Raw genomic sequence first — 21,700 nt, forward strand, 5'->3', positions numbered from 1 at the left:
TCATCTCACCCCCTTTGGCATCAGTTTTCTTATCTGCAAACTGGAATAAGAGAAGAGCACATGTTCATAGATGGTTGAGAGAATTACTTCTTAATTAGCAAGGACCTAATAAATGCTAATTGTTATTGGCATCATCACCACCACTATTAGACAAAATGAGCTAATGACAGAATGCATGGATCTCAGATTCCTCATCGTAAATGGGTTAATAATCTAGGATTGGGGGTATTATTCACTGGATGGGGGCTGGGAATGTAGAGGTAGGCGGGTCAGGTGTGGCTCTCCACCCAGCCCACAGAAGAGGGAGAGAGAGGGAGTGAAGGAGCAGGGGACAGGGAGGACCCCCACAAGCCGGCCCTCATCAGTTTCTATTCCCCTTGTTGGTGCCAAGGGAGGGACACCCATCATGTGCAGTGGGGAGGAGGAAGGGTACGTCCTACACCCCACTCCCACCTGGGCCAGACCGAGGCTCTGGGGTCTGCTCAGAGAGAGAGCAGATGGCTACGGTTCACACTGAGGCCAAACCCAGTTTGGTGCTGGGTTGGGTTGGTGGCCCTGGCCTGGCTCTGCTGCTTCCGAGGGCTGAATGTAAGTGCCTTTGCTGCCACATTCCAGCAGCCACACCCGCCCAGTTGAGGACACGGTACCAACGCTCCCGAGGCCGCTTACCACTCCAGCCTTCCTGCCTCCATGAAGGGCACCTCAGAGACCCAGTGGCCCGGTACTCTTCCCCCCCTCCCAGGATCCCGCGACCATCAGCAAGCCCCACGGTACCCCCTTCAGCTTGCGTCACCACTCTGCTCTCTGCCCAGGACTCCTGGGGGCCCACAGGAGCTCTTGCTTGGACTCTGGGCTTCCCTGCCACCTGCCACAGGCGACGTGCCACAGGCGACCTTAGCAGACCTCCCAAGAGGAGAGCGAGGCCTCCAGCTCCCCACCTGGCCTGTCACTGCTGGTTCTCAGTGAGAAGCTCGGCCTTCCTTCTCCCGCAGGCCCTAAAGGTGCACCGCAAACAAACTTCCCCCTCAGCTGCTTTAGGGTTATTCATATCACATGCCACTGTCTTTGGGGACAGGTTGACTTAGCTATTTCTGGAGAGCCCATCCCCTCTGCTAGAACGCATGGTCTATGAACGTAGGACCTGCGTTTTTTTTCACCCTGGAATCTGGGCTGACAAATGGTAAGACGGGGACAAACGGTTGTTGAGTGAATGAATGAACTGTCCAAGGGCAAAAACCAGTGTTCCCCAGGAGAGCTGCTACCAGGTGAAGTGGGCACCAGGCCTCGAACTTTCTTTAGGTTCCTTCCTTCCTTGCTTTTACCTCTAGTAGGAAGCAGCAGAGTCAGACCTTGCTCTTGAATTTGCAGGATGACCATGGTTGTTGGATGAGGCCAACATGGAGCCCCTGATTCCTTGTATTCAGTCCTTCATTATGCGCAGGTCTCCTGCCCGGAGGCAGACAGGGTAAGGAATTCCTGAGCCAAATGAGCAAGTTCTGTCTTTCATTTTATACAGTATTAACAATTTGGAATTTAAACACGAACAACAACAAAAAAAATCTGAAATTGCCTCTTTGACTTAGGAAGGAACCCAGCACATGTGGAAGCAACAGGTTTCCTCTTTCCAATAACTCTCCTCTCCTATAAATCATGCTAATGGCCTCCATGTGCCCACAGCCTGCGGGGAGTTTGCCATAGCCTTTGAGGAGATTAGAGGTCTCTGATGTTCCTTATGAAATTCAGAAAAGCATCTGGAAGTAATTTAAGGAATTAATGATTTTGAGGTTAAATAATATACAACTTAAAAAAAAATAAACACAGGAAACTTTATTAGTCCGTGAGCCTCTAAGTTCACACCTCCATTTCTGTGGATTTACCTAGCAAGGATAAATGACCAACTCATCCCTCTGATTTGCTGGATTTGTATTTTGTTTGACTGATTTTTAGAAGAGTGCATGATAAACTCAATGAGGTCTTACAGTTAGACTTGCAGAGGGGACGCTCCCCATTTCCTAGACTTCCTGGAGGGACCAGGAAGACAGCTTCTGGATGCTGGGAAGCGTGTGCAGGGCTTAGTCACAAAGCAGAATGGCCACACAGTAAGGTGCGTTTACCAGATTGAAGGTCCTCTTCTCTTTTTTATTTCCCCCTCATTTTGAGTTGCTATGTATTGTGCTGTAGTTGGTTCGATTTCCTCTTGTTTTGATTATTTGCACGGTGGAGTCCTGAGTCCAGGGACCACATCTGGCTTTGCACAAGAAGAGTGATGTTCGGTGCCAAAAGGAAAGAGCCAGCATGGAGAGGAGGGGCAATTTATGAGTCTGTAAGGAAGAGCAGGAAGTGGAGAGCCCATCCCGGGCTTCTATTTTTTGTTCTTATTATGGGATAGGAGGGAGAGAGGATAAAGCAGATTCCAATCCCTCCTTCAGAAATAATGGGAGATGTTGTATTTCTCCCTAATGGCGGGAGGCTAGAAACATTTAAATGAAAAATATTTATTCTCCAGTGACTTCCAGACTAAAAAGAAAAAAGAAAGAGAAGAAAATGTGCCTTCCATTTTAGGAGCCCACATCTACTCCATGACTATTCCCCAGCCAGGTGTCTACACCAGCTGGGCAGTGATTTCGGCAATTACCAGCATAATCCACTTAAAATAAGAAGTCACTACTCCCCAGGCCTGTGAGAACCGACCTTTTGGACCTGGCTGGTTTTCCAGCAGCCAGTTCCCCAAGCCAGAAAGACAATGAAGCATCTTCCTGCAGCCTGGGCAGTATAATCCCTGGCCACCCTGCACCCCACCCCCAGCTGGGAGAGGGCTCCAGAGCTGGGGGATGCTCCGGAGAAATTGGGGGGCCCCACCCCCAATTTCTCCTCCTATCAGGCTCACATCTCCTCGAAGCTGAGTTGAGGGACCCTTCACTTGCGTTTCTCCTCTATAAATCAAGGACTTTTTTCCTTTTATTTCAAAATTCTTTCCTTGAGGCTGGTGAAACATAACCCAGTCAGCCTTCCTTTTGAGGTTGGTCTGAGCCCGCCTAGGGTGACAGCCAGGAGCCCAGGGCAGGTGGGGACCACCCGGGCGGGAGGGGGAACTGGCTGGTGCAGGGCTGGGCGAGGTTTCCAGGCTCAGAAACCACCGCCTTCGCTCCTAGACACCAGGGGGAGCCGGGGTCCCGCCCTCACGTTGCTCGGACCCCTGCGTGGAGGATGAAGCCCCAGCGCCGGTAACCGAGCAGAGACTGCTCCTGGGTCCCGCGAGGCGCGGGAGGGGAGGCTGAGAAAAGCCGAGAGGAGCGAGCAGGTCAGGAAGCGGTGGGGAGGACTCCGCAGGGAAACGGGTAGTGCAGAGCAAGCCTGGGTGTGCGTGTGCGGTGGCGGGGAGCTGGTTTTGTTTTGTTTTCTCTGAATAGTTAATAAAAAACACATGCGGTGCGATGGGCAGACCCAGCGGCATGAAAGGATATGTAGTGAAAAATGAGCCTTCCTTTGGTCCCTGCGTCCCCGTGCCCCTTCCAGAGACTGCGGGCGTCTTGTGCTCTCCACGCACAACGCACACATCCACACGTACGCGCATCTGTGGCCATCCGAGTCCCTGCCCTGCACGTTGCTTTTCCCACTAAATAATCTGTCTGGGAGATCTTCCTCGGCAGCCGCATGTGACTTCTAAATTCAGATGTCCCCAGGTCTCAGAGCTAAAGCGCAGAACGATCTGAAGTTGAGGATGGGGTGTGACGACCACCGAGCCCCGCAGTGAGCACAGGAGGCGGCGACCGCAGGGTCCAGCTCCATCCTGCGTGGAGGGTACCTGGGCAGGACTCCGCACGAAGGCCAGCGGCTGCAAACCCGGCGCTGCACCGTGCCGGAGCCGCCCCCTGCCCTCCGGCTCTCGGCTGGCTTTCCCCGCCTCCGGGGCCCTCCCCACCCGCAGGCGCGCTCCCGGTCCCCGCTCCGCCGCCCCCCGCCCCCTCCATTCATCACAGGCAGCGGGCGGGGTGGGGGTGGGGGTGGGGGCCTGGTGGGCGGGGCCTGGGCCAGGGTGGCGGGGGCGGAGGTGGGCGGGACCGTGGGGCGGACCCCGCCGGGCAGCGGCGGCGGCTGCGGCGGCTGCTGGAGAAAAGTTGTCCCGGCCGGAGCGCAAGCAGCCGCGGAAGCCGGAGCGCCGCGGCGCGGACGCCGAGAAGCAGCCGGACGGACACCGCTGCTGCCGGGGTGGCCCCCGGCATGGGGCAGCCGGCGGGGGCCGCGGGCGGGCGCTGCGCCCCGGGCTGGCAGCGGGCGGCGTGAGCGGCAGCGAGCAGGATGCGCTCCGAGGGCGCGGCCCCCGGGCCGGCGGCGCCGCTGTGCGGGGCGCTGAGCCTGGTGCTGAGCGCGCTGCTCGGCAAAGGTAAGGCAAGGCGGGAGTCGACCGCACCGGCCACCGCGAAGTTCCCCGGGGCCCCGGGGAACACCGGACGAGGGGAGCCTAAACATGGGGTGCAGGGGGGTCCTTGGCAAGGGCACCGGTCCCACCAAGAGCCCTCCGCGGAGCGCAGAGCAGCCCCTTCCCTAGAATGGTGGATTCAGTTGGGCGCCAGGGCTGGGGCAAGTTAGGCTGGTCTTGGAGCTCCAAATCCACTACCCAGACCCCCAGACCCAGTGCTGCCTCGGGGTCGGGAGGGGGCGTGACTAGGGGGCACTTTAAACGTGTCCCCCATCCCTGAGTCCCGCGGGGACCAACCTCCGGCCCCAGCAGTCACATTGTGGTGCTGGGTTGCTTGAGAGGGGAGCCCAGTCCTTTGACCCCCTTCCTCTCAATCGCGTGAGGCCCATCCTCAGCTCAGACAGTGGGACTGGGGATCCAGTCCCTTTCCGCAACCCCTTTCCGCAACCCCCGAGTCCCTAGAACCCACCACGCTGCCTCACCAGGGGACGCATACTCATCGCGCGGCTCACCGGGGCACCAGCTTGGCAGAAACCCGGGACTCTCTCCAGGCACCCCAAATTAGGCCTGGTATGGCTTCGGAGCGCGCGTGTGGGGGAACGGGTGCGCTTCTCGCCGGCCCGGGCTGGCTCCCCAGCAGTTCTGTCCCCGGAGGGCTTTCACCTCAGTCCCCTCCTCCTCGGGGCGATAGGGATGATGACTGCCACAGGTCTTCCAGATTTGTGCAAATGAGCCAAGGTAGGGCGGCTGAAGGGCTCACAAAAGGTAGCTATTGCTATAATCACAACCATATTATTCGCATGTGGGGACCGTGGCCGCCGGGGCGGCGGGCCTGGCGGGGCAGCGAGAGGCGGTCCCAAGCGGAGCCGCAGGAGCAGCTGGCCCGAGGCGCCTTCCCCGCGGGGACAGCGACTGCGCCCTCAGCAGCTGAGGAATCCCGGGGTGCGGTCTGGGAGCGGGGAGAGGACACTGCACTTCCTGCCGCCCGCGCTCTGGCGAGGGTCTCGGGTCCATTTGGTTAACTGCGGTGTGCACAAGTGTGCCCTGCGCCTTCGCGCAGCGCGGCGGGGAGGGCCCCAGGAGCTGGCTCCGGCGCTGGGAAGAGCAACCTCAAATCCGCCCCAACGCAGACCAGAACTCTCCCGCCCAGCGCTCTGGGGCTGGGCTGGAAATGCATTGGTAGAGACAACTTGCCAATTGATGTTAAAAAGCAGGGTTTGCTTTTCAAAAGTCATTACTCAACTGCACCGTCTGGAATTCCAGAGAAAGCTGCTTTCCTTGAGGGGACAGTTTCCCAGAACCGCGGACTAGCGCGTTCGGTTTTGTGTGGTCACCCTTTCTGCAGGTTGCCCCAGGTGAACACAGTGGTGCGCGCCCAAGGGCGTGGGGGGAGGGGCGCTTTTCTGTTTTATTTGCAGGGGCCAACACCCAGAAGCCCGCCTTGAATTCTGCTGTTAGCTCTGGGTCCCTGCCTTTCTAGGACTCAGTTTCCCCAAATGTAAAGTGGCCATCTGAAGTGCCTTCTCCGTATTCCTCCCGGAGGTCTAATGATAGGGCTTTGTGGACAGCCGTGTCCCACTGGGTTGAGCCAGGGCAGAACCCTCCCTCTTTCCCTCTTCTTCCCTAAGTCCTTGAGAGGACTTAATCAGGTGAGGACTGCAGTTGTGTTTTTAAAGCAAATGGTGGGCTTTTTCTAATCGAAGCTGTCATTCTTGGTGAGGGTGTGTACCTTCCACAGGATTTCACTTTTGATGTGGAGCAGTGACTGCTCCTGCCGTTCATGTGGCAGCGTTAGGAGCAGTCATTTAGTGGGAAAGCAAAGCAGGACCAGCAGCAGATGGGTGGGGGTGGGGTGGTGAACGGCATGTGCCAGGGAAGCCCACCCAAGGGCAAAGCCACCCTGAGCGCGCTGGGTGCTGCCTCGGTGGTGGTGGTAGGCTTCTCCCCTGTCTGCTCTTTCACGGCGTGTGCATGGTGTGAGGTGCGCAAGGGTCTGTAGCTCCTCTTCTGCAACAGTGCAGTTCACGTCTCAGGATCGAAAGCAGTGGTTCACTCCCCCTTCCCGATTCCTCCACACTGTCTCCATAAGGAATAGAAAGGAACGTTTCCTGAGCCTTCTTTAAATATGTGCTATTGTAAATAATGACAATAATAATAACAACCACCACCACCACCCACCTCCGAGTCTTTCTTTGTGAGGACCTACTTGCTGAATTCTGGAATCCTTGAGACCACTGATCAATGTTCAATAGCAACTATATGTTTATTTTCGACTGTGGATTTAGAAGCTTTGCAGTTTGTCAGGGTTCAGAAAACATATAGTTGTTCTTGGAAGCTTCCATAATTAGGACAGTATCGAAAGAAGGAAATCTCTTCCTAAGAGTTAAGACCGAGCTACTGGGGGCGAAGTACCCTTGAGCTGGGGTGGGGGTTAATACCTGGGGCCCTACAAAGCAGGTGGAAGGGTGGTGTGGGCTGGGGTGTACTCGGAATTTCTGTGATGGCTGTTGGTCACATAGGGGCCCTGTCAAGGTTACGTGGGACCACAGTCTGTTTTCTGAAGTCTGGTGTCCAGAAGTGTTTCAAGAGCTAGGACAACTGAAATATTTGGCTGAGAAGGTAGAGAGTGGAGACACAGGCCACACATTGCTCGCAGACGCCTTCCGGTGCCGCGGTCTGCAGGGGCACCTTCCCTGCGAGGCACATGTTGGTGACTGCAGGGAACAGGAGTCTTCCTGTCATCGGGGCAGGCAGAGGCCCCGCAGAGCTTCACTTCAGCATTGGCTGTCCAGTGGATTAAAGGCCAGCTGCCAGCCCGACCCTGGCTTTGTCAGCACTTAGGGAATTCGGGGTTTCTGAGAAGGGATCTGGGCCCCCGTGGCAGGTATGAGGATGAGCAGGTCCCCGCGGTGGGAGGTCCTTCTCAGCTCGCCCAGGGTCTGGCTGACACCAGGGAATGAACTCGTCTTGCCCTGCCTCGCTGGACACACCTGTGCTCAGGACATCGAGCACAGAGGCTCATGTGTTTCCCCCTTCCCTCTCTTCCCGACCCTCGCAGCGACACTCCATAGGGGTATCTAGGTCCTAGGGTTATCTGGTCTTCTTGGAAGCAGATCTGATAAACTGTCAGGCTCGGCCATGTCCTCCATCTCTTCTCTCACCCTAATCCCCAACCAGTGCCTGCAGGATCTGGAGCCTGCTGACAATGCCATTTTTGTCCACACAGTGTTTGCAAACACCGAATAGGCTCCCAACATCTGGAAACAGAGGAAGTCACGCCTAAAGATCAGGATTTCCACGCGTGTCCACATATCAGAGCATCGTGTTGCGCTCTATAACTCTTTGCAATTTGTTATGTGTCAATAAAAAGATTGTATTCTTAGTGTACTTGACGTTGCATGCAAACTCTTATCAGATACTCCTTTGCATCTACAAAGGTGGTCACATAAATGACCTTCGTTCTGAAAAAATAATCAGAAATTTCAGATTTCCTTGAAAGTGCGGGTACCCTGTCATCCCTGGCCTGGGCACACATTCCCACGTGGCTCCTTTTGCGAGTGTGAGCAGGTACGTGCCCCTCTGAGGGTGCCTACACAGTCTTCTCTCCCCCGACTCACCTTCCTGGTCCTCAGGACCCACTAAGCTTGATCACGAGGGTGGCCAGATTCAGGCAGGGCAGAGCCTAAACTTTCAATTATTTGACCAGCTAGCACCTGTCAGAGCACAGGTGGAAAGAAAGTCTTTGGACATGTTAGGTGCTGCATGCATCCGCAGTCCTGAGAGCAAGGTTAATAAAAATGGATCCTTGCTGTATTACTTGGAGCAAAGGGGAGTATTATGGAACAATGGAATAAAAGGAACGTCTGACAGATGTTTTTACTACAATCTACTTTGTTTAAAAGCTGGATTTTTTGAGGTGTGACTGCATACAGTAAAATTCACCCTTTCAAGTAAGTTTTGACAAATGTCCATTGTGCAGAGTGTAAACATTGCAACACATTTCCATCAGCCTCAGAATCTCCTCTGCCCCTGGGTAGCCACCTCCCTCCTCCACCTCAGTACCCAGCAAGCCCCATCTGTTTTTGCCCCAGGTCTTTTGCCTTGTCCATGGCACCAAAAAAGGGAGTCACGTGGCAGGCAGCTTCCAAGTCTGCCGTCCCTCCACTGCACAGAGCATTTGAGATCTTCCTTTGTCCAGAGCCTGCTCCTTTCTGGTGCTGACGAGTCCCGTGCACTTGGGTGTCTGGTGATGGTCATTGGTCATGTGTGGGATGCCTGCCAAGACTCTGCAGACTCATGACAGTTGCTTATTAATTCCCCAGTGAAAGGGCATTTGGATTATCTCACAATCTTGATGATTATGAGAAAACTTGCTGTAAACGTTCACCAACAGGTTTTTATGTAAACATGTTTTCATTTCTCTTGGAATTTCTAGGCAGTTTGGTGATTGCACTGCAAACTCATTTTAAAACGTGGTTTTAATGTTTTTCATTTGCACCAGCTATGGATAAATGTTCCAGCTGTTTTGTATCTTCAGCAGCACTTGATATTATCATTTTGTTTTGTTTGATTTTGGTAAGGTCAGCAGCAGGTATTTCATTGAGATTTTAATTTCATTCTCATGACAATGGTGAATATTCTTGCTTGTGTTTAATTGCCATTCTTATTATGTCTTTGGTGAAATGTCTTTTTCAAATATTGTGCCCATATTTTATTCGTTCTTTATTTTATTATTGATCTTTGAGGGTACTTTATATATTATAGATGCAAGACCTTCATCAGATTGTGTTTTACAGACATTTTTTCCCATTGTGTGTCCCTGGAAGAGCAGAGATTTTAAATTTTAATGAAGCAAGTTTATTGATGTTTTCTCTAAATGATTGTGTTTTGTGTGTGTGTGTGTGTGTGTGTGTTACATCTAAGCTGTCTTTGCCTAACTCAAGGTCAAAAGGATTCTATATATTCCAATTGATATGTGTGTTCTGTTGGTTACTGAGAGAAGAATAGTAAAATCTCTGAGTTGTGGCACAGTCTATTTTAATTTTATTGTGCCAACTTTTGCTTTATTTTTAAGCACTGTACACTCTGCATTATTATGTCCTTTTGTTGAATCACATCCATTATCATGACGTAATGCCTCTCTTTATTCTTGGACGTATTCCTTGCTCCGAAGTCCATTTCATCTGATATTAAGGTACCACCTTGGCTTTCTTTTGATCAGTGTTCGGTTCCTTCTTTTTGCTTTTATGTTTAGTGTCGACCTTTGCAGAGAACAGCCAGTTGGGCTTCCCTTGTTCCTTCAGTCTGACGGTCTTTGTCTTTTAATCATTATGTTTGGACCATTTATATTTAATGTGATTATCCATAGACTTAAATTAAGAGCCAGCATTTGGCTCACAGCTTTCTTCATGTTCCATCTGTTCTTTATTCTTTGCCCCTCCTCTTCTGCCTGATTGTGGATTAGGTATTTTTGTGATTCCATTTATCTCTAGTATTGGCTCATTAGTTAGACTTCTTTTTAAGTTTTAGTCATTGCCCTAAGGTTCACAAAGTGCATCTTTAATTAATCAAAGGTTATATTCAAGTTATGTTATGCTTGGGAACCTTGAAAGAGTATATTCCCCATGCTTTTTTCCTGTTCATATAATTATTTTCCAGCACACACACATAGGTGTGGCTAAGAGAATTGTCAACTAGAGATTATTTGTCCATAATTCAAAAAATGAAAATCACGTTTAATTGGCTTGCACTTATTTCTGAGTGGGCACATCTGATATCCTTGAAACCGTTTTCCCCATGGGATTTATTTTCTCCTACCTGCATAGGGGGGGTTCTCTTGTTTATGTATCCTAGGGATTGAGAAGTTGCTGCCTTCAAGGACAGACTGCAGGTGACGTGCACCCCAGCTGTCCTCTGAGTTAGCAAAGCCTCCAACACCGAGAGTTCCAGCCCCTCTCCCCTGGGGTACCTCCTCCTCCTCTGCCGTGCGCACACTTTCTTTGATCAATGCTGTCAGAGGAGCGTTTGGCCCGTCAGCGACATATTTGCGGATGGCTGGCTTCCTAGAGCTGCCCCCAGGCTGGGCATGGCAGATCTCTCTCTCTCAACACCTTGGCGTGTTCAGCAGCAGCGCCGTGAGGGTTCGCTCGTGGATTAATGGGGGACCACAGTCTGTGTCATAGGAGCAGAAACCTCATTTTGAGCCTCTGTTCTGCCAGTTCCTGGGGGAATAGGTCAGAAGTCTTGGTTTTTAGTGGCAGAAACGTCTGAGGACCACCTGAGAAGCAAGTGCGTTTTGACTGGGACCTCTGATTGCACAGAGAGCCCGAGGGCCGGGCTTCCTGAGAGGAGAAGCTGTCTGCTTGAGGGGCTGTGTGTCTGCCTGCTGCAGGGCACCCCGTTTGGAAGCAGGGTTCCCCGCATGGATGCAGGGCACCCTGTGCAGATGCAGGGCGTCAGTCATTTTCTTCCTTTCTGTCTTTATGCTCCGAGTTTAGATTCCCAAGAGAGGGAAGCCCACAACCTCGGCGGAACTTCAGAAGCATCTGGGGAATTTTAAAAAACTCCTGACCGCAGACCCTGCCCCAAAGTGGCCAAATCAGGGCCTTGCTAGCGGTGGAGGAGGTGGGTGAGGGGAGGGTGCACGCGAGTCTCCTTCTGAAGATCTGGGAGCGCTGCTACGGTGCATCGGGATGTGACCACTGGCAGAGGCCCACCAGAGGCTGGTGCATCGGGAGGTGACCGCTGGCAGAGGCCCACCTCCATCTAGAGGGGCTGCGGCAGCCGGGGGAAAGCCCCCACGTTTCCTACTCAAGGGGAGAGAAGTCCTCCTGGGAGGAAGAGAAGCCCTCGTAGCAAGCGAGGGCCGGTTGCTGGATGCAGCCTCTGACGCCTGCCCGCGGCTCCGGGCCTGGCGCGTGCGTGGGCCTGGCAGTGGAGGGCAGCTCTTCTGAGCGCGTTGCTCTTCCACAGGTCAATGGCAGCTTCTCTGTAGGACCCTTGAGAACAGTGCGATGGTGGCTTGTGCCCCCTACAGTCCCACAGACGGGGCCGCGTAATACAGTGAAGTCCCCACTCAAGACATCGGCAGGCCGCGTGGCCTCCGGTCTCCAGGGAGGATCTCCTCTGCCTCTCCAGCTCCCGCGGCTCCTGGGGTCCTTGGCTTCGGGCTGCCCCTCTCCAGCCTGTCTTGTGCGTGTGTCCCTCCCTTCTGTCTTTTAAGGACACTCGTCACTGTATGTGAGCCCTCTGTCCTCCGGGATGACCCTTTTTGAGATCCTGACCCTAGTGACACCTGCCAGGACCTTCTGTCTAAGCCAGGCACACTCACGGGTTTAGAGGGGACGCATCGGGGGCGCGGTGACACTCAGCAGGTGCAGAAGCAGCGCGCCGTCAGCACGGTGGACGCCGCAGAGGTGTTGACGTGACTGGGAACCGTGTCACCAACCCGCTGAACGGCACGCTTGGCCAGGCCGGGAACAGCGACGCTGGGCCAGTACGACGGTCCGCTGGGTGCAGGCCTAGGCGGAGCGCCAGGTGCTCCTCTGCGGCTGCCTGGGCCTGGCCTCGGGCCGGGCTCTGGATGCTCTCTCCAGCACCCTCCCCTGGGCTCCCAGAGTCCCCCCAACACCCAGAGCAGCTCCTGAGTCTCCCCCCAGCTCTGCAATCGACTCTGCGTTTTTCTTGCTCAGCTGGTCCCTCTGGCCCTTGATCACGGTGCTGTTTGCTGTTGCTCCCTCGCCGTCTCGGAGGGCTGACGCTGTAGAGATGTGGGTGTTACCTTGCCCGCTTTGGCACGTGGAGGTCCATTAGTGGGCATGGGAGGTACTAGGGATTCTTGCATTTTCAAAATAAAGGGACTTTAAGGACAAACGCACACACACACGCACAACTAACAGCTAGTGTCTGTCTTATGGAGCTACTGCTTAGTGATGTTTTGCTTTGTTTGTTTCAAGAACAAACAAAATAGCAAAAACAAAAACCCTCATCACACTGTAACAAAAAAGAAAACCAGGAAGCCTCGCGCAGCCTCCGCCCTGTAAACAGGGTCCACGCTGTCAACCTGCTTTTGTTTCCACTGGACACAATGAGGTTGTGTTCGAGGCACCGGGGCCAATCTTCCCCCTCCTTGCCTGATAGAAATGTTCTTGGAATGTGCACCAAATTTAGTCCTGTAAGTCCTGACTCCTTTAACTGAAAATGTGAAAAAGAACCTAGCTTAAGCAAACCGTATCAAAACCAAAATGAAAAATAAACTTCTTCAGCATGGGGTAACTGAGACGTATGTGTGGGCTTCAGACACGGCTGGATCCAGGAGTCATGCAGGGTCACGGGGGCTGCTCCTCTCCTCCCTAGGCTCCTCCCTGCCCTCCGCACTGGCTTCATTTCAAGGTGTCCATCGTTATCACCAGCAGCTTGCCCCAGTCTTATACTCTTTCCACGCAGCATAGCCAACCAAAGGAGAACCACATCCCAAATGAAGGTAGAGGTCGCAGAGTCGAATCTCCTGGCCCTCCAGAGTGGCCCTCCCGAGCCAGTCACTGTGACTACAGGCGGCGGGACTCCCTGGTTGGGCAGGTCTGGGACATACCTATTCTGGGAACCCACAGGTGAGGTCATTTCCATCCCAGTCACTGGGGCAGAGAGTGCGAAGCACCATGATGTCCAAAGACGGGGCGCCATGGACAGGAAGGAAGAGACACAGGGCGGGCGAGACCGGATCCCGCCAAGCAAGGAGCACGGCCCAGGGAGCCAGAGGCTTTGCGGACTGCCCAGGCTTGGAGGCCACCCCTTTCTCCTGTCTCCACCTGGGTGCCGCGTCCGCCCAGTAGCTCAGGCCCAGGAGCGCCTCCCCTGCTCTCTGCCTGCTCACCATGTGTTCCCCCACCTGTCCAGCAGCGACCTTGGACCAGGCCCTGTGGCAGTCCTTGCTGGCTGCGGCCCTCCACGCAAGTGCCTTCACCCTGGGCTGCACCAGCTCGGAGGCCTTCCTCCTGCCGCTGTCCTGGGCCGCCTCCACGTGGGTTCTGCTGTGGCCGCTGAGTCTCTCCTTCCTGCTGCTACGTCGCCACGTGGCCCTTTCTTCGGGGCCCTTGGAGCTCAGTCCCAGGCAGGGAGGTGCTTCTCCGCTGTGCGGTGGCCTCTGGCCCTCCAGGCACACTCTGGCAGGCCTCCCTGTGGTGGCTTTACCAGCCTCTGCCGATCCCCAGAGCGGGCCTTACTTCCTTCCGAAAGCTGAGGCAGAGACGGAATTCCTGACTCCTCAGCAGACAGCAGCTGCAGGCTGGCTCTGGGACCCCTGCCCGACTTCCCACTCCGGTGCTCAGCCACTCTGCCTCTGCCAGACCCTCCCGAGGCTGCAGACACACGGGGCGCAGGTGCTGCATGTTGTCTGACCGCCTGGGCCCTCTGACCCCTTTGTACCCGCTCTGCTCTGCTCTCTCCTCTGGGCCGGCTGTGGCCCTCACAGGGCTTCTGTGGCACCTGCCCCAGGGACAAGCTCCATGCAGTCCGGTGGACGTCCCAGCTTCTCTGGTCCCTACTCCAAGGCCCGTCCCTGTGAGGCCTCCTGCCTGCGGCTCGCAGTCCTCACCTCGGGGACCTCTGCCCTCCTGCGTCTCGCCCCTGGGAACCCAGGATTCGTCCCACTGGTAAAGGCTCTCCCCTCCCCAGGATCAAGCTCCCTGAGCAGAGATCCCTCTCCCGACTCACCTCGGGTCCCACCTGTTTTGCTCACCAGCCCGTCCTGGCCCCAGGGAAGCCCTCGCTGCCCGTGGAGGAGTGGGGAGGGGCTCACCGTCCCTCCTTCCTGCGTCCTCTCCTCCTCCTGCGTCCTCTCCCCTCCTGCGTCCTCTCCCCTCCTATGTCCTCCCTCCTCCTCCTGCGTCCTCTCCCCTCCTGCGTCCTCTCCTCCTCCTGCGTCCTCTCCCCTCCTGCGTCCTGCGTCCTCTCCCCTCCTATGTCCTCCCTCCTCCTCCTGCATCCTCTCCTCCTCCTGCGTCCTCTCCTCCTCCTGCGTCCTCTCCCCTCCTGCGTCCTCTCCTCCTCCTATGTCCTCCCTCCTCCTCCTGCGTCCTCTCCCCTCCTATGTCCTCCCTCCTCCTCCTGCGTCCTCTCCCCTCCTGCGTCCTCTCCTCCTCCTGCGTCCTCTCCCCTCCTGCGTCCTGCATCCTCTCCCCTCCTATGTCCTCCCTCCTCCTCCTGCGTCCTCTCCCCTCCTGCGTCCTCTCCTCCTCCTGCGTCCTCTCCCCTCCTGCGTCCTCTCCTCCTCCTATGTCCTCCCTCCTCCTCCTGCGTCCTCTCCCCTCCTGCGTCCTCTCCTCCTCCTGCGTCCTCTCCCCTCCTATGTCCTCCCTCCTCCTCCTGCGTCCTCTCCCCTCCTGCGTCCTCTCCTCCTCCTGCGTCCTCTCCCCTCCTGCGTCCTGCGTCCTCTCCCCTCCTATGTCCTCCCTCCTCCTCCTGCGTCCTCTCCCCTCCTGCGTCCTCTCCTCCTCCTGCGTCCTCTCCCCTCCTGCGTCCTCTCCCCTCCTATGTCCTCCCTCCTCCTCCTGCGTCCTCTCCCCTCCTGCGTCCTCTCCTCCTCCTGCGTCCTCTCCCCTCCTGCGTCCTGCGTCCTCTCCCCTCCTATGTCCTCCCTCCTCCTCCTGCGTCCTCTCTCCTCCTGCGTCCTCTCTCCTCCTGTGTCCTCTCCCCTCCTGCGTCCTCCCTCCTCCTGCGTCCTCTCCTCCTCCTGCGTTCTCTCCTCCTCCTGCGTCCTCTCCTCCTCCTGCGTCCTCTCCCCTCCTGCGTCCTCTCTCCTCCTGCGTCCTCTCCTCCTCCTGCATCCTCCCTCCTCCTCCTGCGTCCTCTCCCCTCCTGCGTCCTCTCTCCTCCTCCTGCGTCCTCTCCTCCTCCTGCGTCCTCTCCCCTCCTGCGTCCTCTCTCCTCCTGTGTCCTCTCCCCTCCTGCGTCCTCCCTCCTCCTCCTGCGTCCTCTCTCCTGCGTCCTCTCCTCTCCTGCGTCCTCCCTCCTCCTCCTGCGTCCTCTCCCCTCCTGCGTCCTCTCTCCTCTTCCTGCGTCCTCTCTCCTCCTGTGTCCTCTCCCCTCCTGCGTCCTCTCCCCTCCTGCGTCCTCCCTCCTCCTCCTGCGTCCTCTCTCCTCCTGCGTCCTCTCTCCTCCTCCTGCGTCCTCTACCCTCCTGTGTCCTCTCTCCTCCTCCTGCGTCCTCTCTCCTCCCGAGGGCACTTCCCAACAGCTCAGAGGGGGAGAGGTAGAGCTGGTGGGCGGGGAGTCCCAGGGAGCCACCGCCTGGTCTGGCCATGCTCTCTCTGACCCTCACTCTACAGCACTGTCTGTCTTAGAATCTGAAGTGAGAAAACTCATGGCGGCGTGTGATGCTCAGATTCCGCCTGCTTGGCAGACTGCGCTGGCCAAGGAGCCGCTTTCAAGTCACTGACTCTGCTTCGGTGGGTGGCACTCTCCTCTGCTCCTCTCTGAAATATAGGAGGGATTCATCCTATGGGGATCATGGGTTCCCAGTACCAGCCACAGGAAGGGAATCAAAACCAGCCACCGTAAATAGTAGGAAACATCTTTGATCAGGACTTTAACAACTCAACATTAGAATTGCTGGAATTAATAGAAAGTGGACTCCTCATAGGTCCAAGAAGTATTTGGGGATAATGAAGAGCAACTCAGTGAGGTGACAGGTATGGCTTGATCCAGGTGTTCAATTATGACAGCAGGACTTTGGACTTTTTCTCTGTGTTCTCTTGGCCTGTTTTAGTGTTGGATTGACTTTTAGGTTCCACATGGGGACTCCTGCTGGTTGCAGGCTTCACAGTCTTGAGGGGTCACATGGCCCTTTCCAGCACCCCAGGAAAGGTGAGACCGTTGCACTGGCTTTGCTGGTTCACATGCCCTCCTTGGAACCACGTGACCGGGTCAGTACAGGCCAGTGTGCTCTGAGCCTCCAGGACGGGAGCCGTGGTGGAGTTCGGTGGGCTGCGTGCACAGAGGGTGCTGTCAAGTACAGGGAGTGGGTGTTTGGAGCTCCATCAGAAGGCTCAGCATCCCCACGTCTCTGATTCCAAGAGCATGAGCAGGCAGGTAAAGGGGAAGGAGGGGCCGCAGGGCCAAGCAGCGTCTCTGCTCCTCGGAAGCACACCTGAGCTAGTGTGCACGGCGGGAGGCGGGTGGCAGGGTTTCTAGGGAGCCAGGGTCCTGCTGGCCTGGACCAAGGTGTCCAACAGCGTTTACCACTTGCTGCTCAGCCCAGCAGAAGCAAATTGAGAAAGACGCCAGAGACGGGTAGAGGTGAGGCCCACGTGGGGCTGGTCCAGCGTGTCAGGACCCTGCCTCTCCCCCGAGGTCCCATCCGGGAGGAGAGGATAAGGCCTGGCAGTCCTGTGGACCCAAGGCACCTGGACTACTCCACTGGGTGGAAAGGGCAGGCCACCTCGTCCCTCAGCCTCAGCGTGTGGATCTGTGCTGAGGGTCTCACGGAGGGACTGACGAGGGCCACGTGGGCAGTGCCTGTCTGCAGCCCTCCTGTTCTGGACGGTCACGTCCTTGGTCCTGCTTGCTCCTGGGAGGTCGAGCCCTACCTTCTGGTTCCTGTGTCCTGCTGGATTCCACTCAGAGGTGGCCAGTGGGGGCCCAGGCAGGAAATGGGAGGCAGGAAGAGAGAGCTGGACTCTCCCTGCTCGCCCCCGTGTGTCTCTGCCCCCATGACAGCAGCTCCAGTCGGGGACCCCTGTGCAAGCCACCAGCTCTCACAGGCTTCCGCAACAGCAGGACCCCTCTTACCTCTCCTGATGACGGTGCTGTCCCCTCCCTCATGTCCTTGGATACCCCACATGGCATTTTTATTTCTTCCATAAGCCGTCCCCTCGTTAGAGGGACTTTCTTGTTGCACTGGGTTCTCTTTCCTCCTGAGAGCGACACACACAAACATCTCTTGCACATCGTGGAAGAGGGTGGGATGTCTGTGGTTGGTCGAGTGTTGGAACAGGTCAAACATACTAAAAGGTTTCGAGAACAAGTGCCTCGAGCTTCTCTCCCGTGAACCGTCTCAGGGCACCAGGTGAGCTGCCGCTCATCGCCCTGAGAACCTTGGTGTGTCCCCACCAGCTCACATTCTCTTCCCAAGCCAGGATACAACGTCAAAATTGGGAGTTCCTGGCTCTGCAGTACTGCCACCCGTCCTCGGGCTCAATTCTCTGTTTCCTGTTGTTCCTGTGCCCTCCTCTGAAAAAAAGGATCTGGTTCAAATGCATGTGGCATTTAGTCCTCATGTTCTTTAAAATAAGAGGCTTCCCTCGAGTTTCATGACCTGGACCCTGTTGGAGATGCAGGCTGGTCATTCCAGGACCTTGATTCTCTTGGAAACGCAGGCTGGTTACTCTGGGACATTGATATTGGGAGATGCAGGATGCTCATCCCAGGACCCGACCCTGTTGGAGAAGCAGGATGCTCATCCCAGGACCTTGACCCTGTTGGAGAAGCAAGACGCTATCCCAGGACCTTGACCCTGTTGGAGATGCAGGATGCTCATCCCAGGACCTTGAACCTGTTGGAGATGGAGGACGCTCATCCCAGGACCTTGACCCTGTTGAAGATGCAGGATGCTCATTCCAGGACCTTGAACCTGTTGGAGAAGCAGGATGCTCATCCCAGGACCTTGACCCTGTTGGAGAAGCAGGACGCTCATCCCAGGACCTTGACCCTGGTGGAGATGCAGGATGCTCATTCCAGGACCTTGAACCTGTTGGAGATGCAGGATGCTCATCCCAGGACCTTGAACCTGTTGGAGATGGAGGACGCTCATCCCAGGACCTTGACCCTGTTGAAGATGCAGGATGCTCATCCCAGGACCTTGGCCCTGTTGGAGAAGCAGGACCTCATCCCAGGACCTTGACCCTGTTGGAGATGGAGGACGCTCATTCCAGGACCTTGACCCTGTTGGAGAAGCAGGACGCTATCCCAGGACCTTGAACCTGTTGGAGATGGAGGACGCTCATCCCAGGACCTTGACCCTGTTGGAGAAGCAGGATGCTCATCCCAGGACCTTGACCCTGTTGGAGATGCAGGACGCTATCCCAGGACCTTGGCCCTGTTGGAGAAGCAGGACCTCATCCCAGGACCTTGACCCTGTTGGAGATGCAGGACGCTCATTCCAGGACCTTGACCCTGTTGGAGAAGCAGGACGCTATCCCAGGACCTTGAACCTGTTGGAGATGGAGGACGCTCATCCCAGGACCTTGACCCTGTTGGAGAAGCAGGACGCTATCCCAGGACCTTGAACCTGTTGGAGATGGAGGATGCTCATCCCAGGACCTTGACCCTGTTGGAGAAGCAGGACACTATCCCAGGACCTTGAACCTGTTGGAGAAGCAGGACGCTCATCCCAGAACCTTGAACCTGTTGGAGATGGAGGACGCTCATCCCAGGACCTTGACCCTGTTGGAGAAGCAGGACGCTCATCCCAGGACCTTGACCCTGTTGGAGATGCAGGATGCTCATTCCAGGACCTTGAACCTGTTGGAGATGGAGGACGCTCATCCCAGGACCTTGACCCTGTTGGAGAAGCAGGACGCTCATCCCAGAACCTTGAACCTGTTGGAGATGGAGGACGCTCATCCCAGGACCTTGACCCTGTTGGAGAAGCAGGACGCTCATCCCAGGACCTTGACCCTGTTGAAGATGCAGGATGCTCATTCCAGGACCTTGAACCTGTTGGAGATGCAGGATGCTCATCCCAGGACCTTGACCCTGTTGGAGAAGCAGGACACTCATCCCAAGACCTTAACCCTGTTGGAGATGCAGGATGCTCATCCCAGGACCTTGACCCTGTTGGAGAATCAGGATGCTCATCCCAAGACCTTGACCCTGTTGGAGATGCAGGATGCTCATCCCAGGACCTTGACCCTGTTGGAGAAGCAGGACACTCATCCCAAGACCTTAACCCTGTTGGAGATGCAGGATGCTCATCCCAGGACCTTGACCCTGTTGGAGATGCAGGATGCTCATCCCAGGACCTTGACCCTGTTGGAGAATCAGGACACTCATCCCAAGACCTTAACCCTGTTGGAGATGCAGGATGCTCATCCCAGGACCTTGACCCTGTTGGAGAATCAGGATGCTCATCCCAGGACCTTGACCCTGTTGGAGATGCAGGACGCTATCCCAGGACCTTGGCCCTGTTGGAGAAGCAGGACCTCATCCCAGGACCTTGACCCTGTTGGAGATGCAGGACGCTCATTCCAGGACCTTGACCCTGTTGGAGATGCAGGACGCTCATTCCAGGACCTTGACCCTGTTGGAGAAGCAGGACGCTATCCCAGGACCTTGAACCTGTTGGAGATGGAGAACGCTCATCCCAGGACCTTGACCCTGTTGGAGAAGCAGGACGCTATCCCAGGACCTTGAACCTGTTGGAGATGGAGGATGCTCATCCCAGGACCTTGACCCTGTTGGAGAAACAGGACGCTATCCCAGGACCTTGAACCTGTTGGAGAAGCAGGACGCTCATCCCAGAACCTTGAACCTGTTGGAGATGGAGGACGCTCATCCCAGGACCTTGACCCTGTTGGAGAAGCAGGACGCTCATCCCAGGACCTTGACCCTGTTGAAGATGCAGGACGCTCATCCCAGGACCCTGACCCTGTTGGAGATGCAGGACGCTCATCCCAGGACCCTGACCCTGTTGGAGAAGCAGGACGCTCATCCCAGGACCCTGACCCTGTTGGAGAAGCAGGACGCTCATCCCAGGACCCTGACCCTGTTGGAGAAGCAGGACGCTCATCCCAGGACCCTGACCCTGTTGGAGATGCAGGACGCTCATCCCAGGACCCTGACCCTGTTGGAGAAGCAGGACGCTCATCCCAGGACCTTGACCCTGTTGGAGAAGCAGGACGCTATCCCAGGACCCTGACCCTGTTGGAGACGCAGGCTGGTTCTCTCGCGCCTCTCTCTTTTCGGATGTGTCTGGTGTTGCCTGGAGAGTGTCTGCAGGAGCCCAGACCTGGAGCCCTGTGCTCTCTGCACCTTCTCAGGGTACGCGGGACTCAATGTGTCACCACACCGAGGAGCTTCGCTTTGATCACTTGGTGGAGAAGGTGCCTCCGGGCTTCCTGCTGCGAGGTGCCTTTGGAATTTTAATGCATATTTTTGTGAAAATATGCTTAGAGACGACGTGAGTGTCCTGTCCCTCAGAATTTTAATATTTCTCGTGAGTCTGCGACAGAATGGGCTCCTGGACTTGTTCTGTTCTCTCTGGGTTACATTCTGTTGCTGTTATTGTTTATTTTGGTGCTTGAAATATCCCAAATTTGGCCACCGGGAGCCATTTCATGACAACTTCTGTGTGACTTGGACATGTCCTCATTAATCTCTGAGCAGTGCCCTACTTTCTGGAGAGAAGATCTTCCAAGCTCCTCTATGCTCCTCTGCCCCAGTCCGGGGAGCATCTCGGTTTCTCTTGCGGGGAATGGTCTGTGGAATCCAGGCCTCGGATGTGAGTGCATTTATCATGTGCCGGTGCTTCAGCCATGACAGGCTCAGGGAGGAAGCCCGCACCGTTTCCTTAGGGTCACACACCACCGACTTTCCACTCTTGCTAACCACTCCGCTTCATGGGAAAGGGCGAGACATTAGAAGTACCCTAATTTGGTCACGCTCACATGAGGTCACAGCAGTGTACTGCAGTTCCCATCCAATCCAGGTGGCCCGTCAGGAGAAGAGCCCTTCCCCGTCGAAGAGTTGTGTTGGTATCAGAGGGGCCGAAGGGAATGCGACGTCTGCAAATCGTGTTCCCGGAACAAAATCCAGTGAACCCGGCAGCTGGGCAGCTGAGAGAGGAAGGGAAGTGGGCAGGAGTGGCCAGGACCGTGCTGCCCCTGACCATGCTCATTCCCAGTGCCTTCCCACTGCTGTGTGGCTGATGTCTGCAAGGAACTTTGCCCCTTCTTTAGATGTCCACATCGGGGCTTCTCGACCTCAGGACCATTGGCAGTTGGGCAGGGGGTGTGTCCTGGGCAGGACTGAATGCCACAGGCATGCCCAATAATGGCATCCACAGTGTCTCCAGACATTGCCAAGTGTCCCCGAGGCATAGAGAAGTCCGCAGACTTTATCCACTGCCCACTGTGGGCAAGGAACCTCCTGCATCAAAACATTTTTGTAAATTCTTTACTTGGAAATAATTTTAGACATTCAAAAGAGTTGTAAAAACAATACAAAGAATCCCATATACTCTTTACCTGGATTCCCCCAAATTAGCATTCAAGGTGTTAGTGCTAA

The 21,700-nt window shown here is 55.6% G+C and overlaps 1 protein-coding gene across 1 annotated transcript in view; it reads left to right on the top strand.

Moving 5' to 3' along the window:
• Positions 1-4,105: 4,105 nt before the first annotated feature.
• TMEM132C (transmembrane protein 132C) overlaps positions 4,106-21,700 on the top strand; it is a 272,078-nt gene continuing 254,483 nt past the window's right edge. Inside the window, exon 1 of the mRNA XM_079152481.1 lies at positions 4,106-4,384. Within this exon, the coding sequence (XP_079008607.1) occupies positions 4,300-4,384 (85 nt within the window). The 5' untranslated portion in view covers positions 4,106-4,299. The remainder of the gene's footprint in view (positions 4,385-21,700) is intronic.

The sequence above is a fragment of the Sciurus vulgaris genome (genome assembly GCF_902686455.1).
Source record: "Sciurus vulgaris genome assembly, chromosome: 8".
NCBI classification, from domain to species: Eukaryota; Metazoa; Chordata; class Mammalia; order Rodentia; family Sciuridae; genus Sciurus; species Sciurus vulgaris.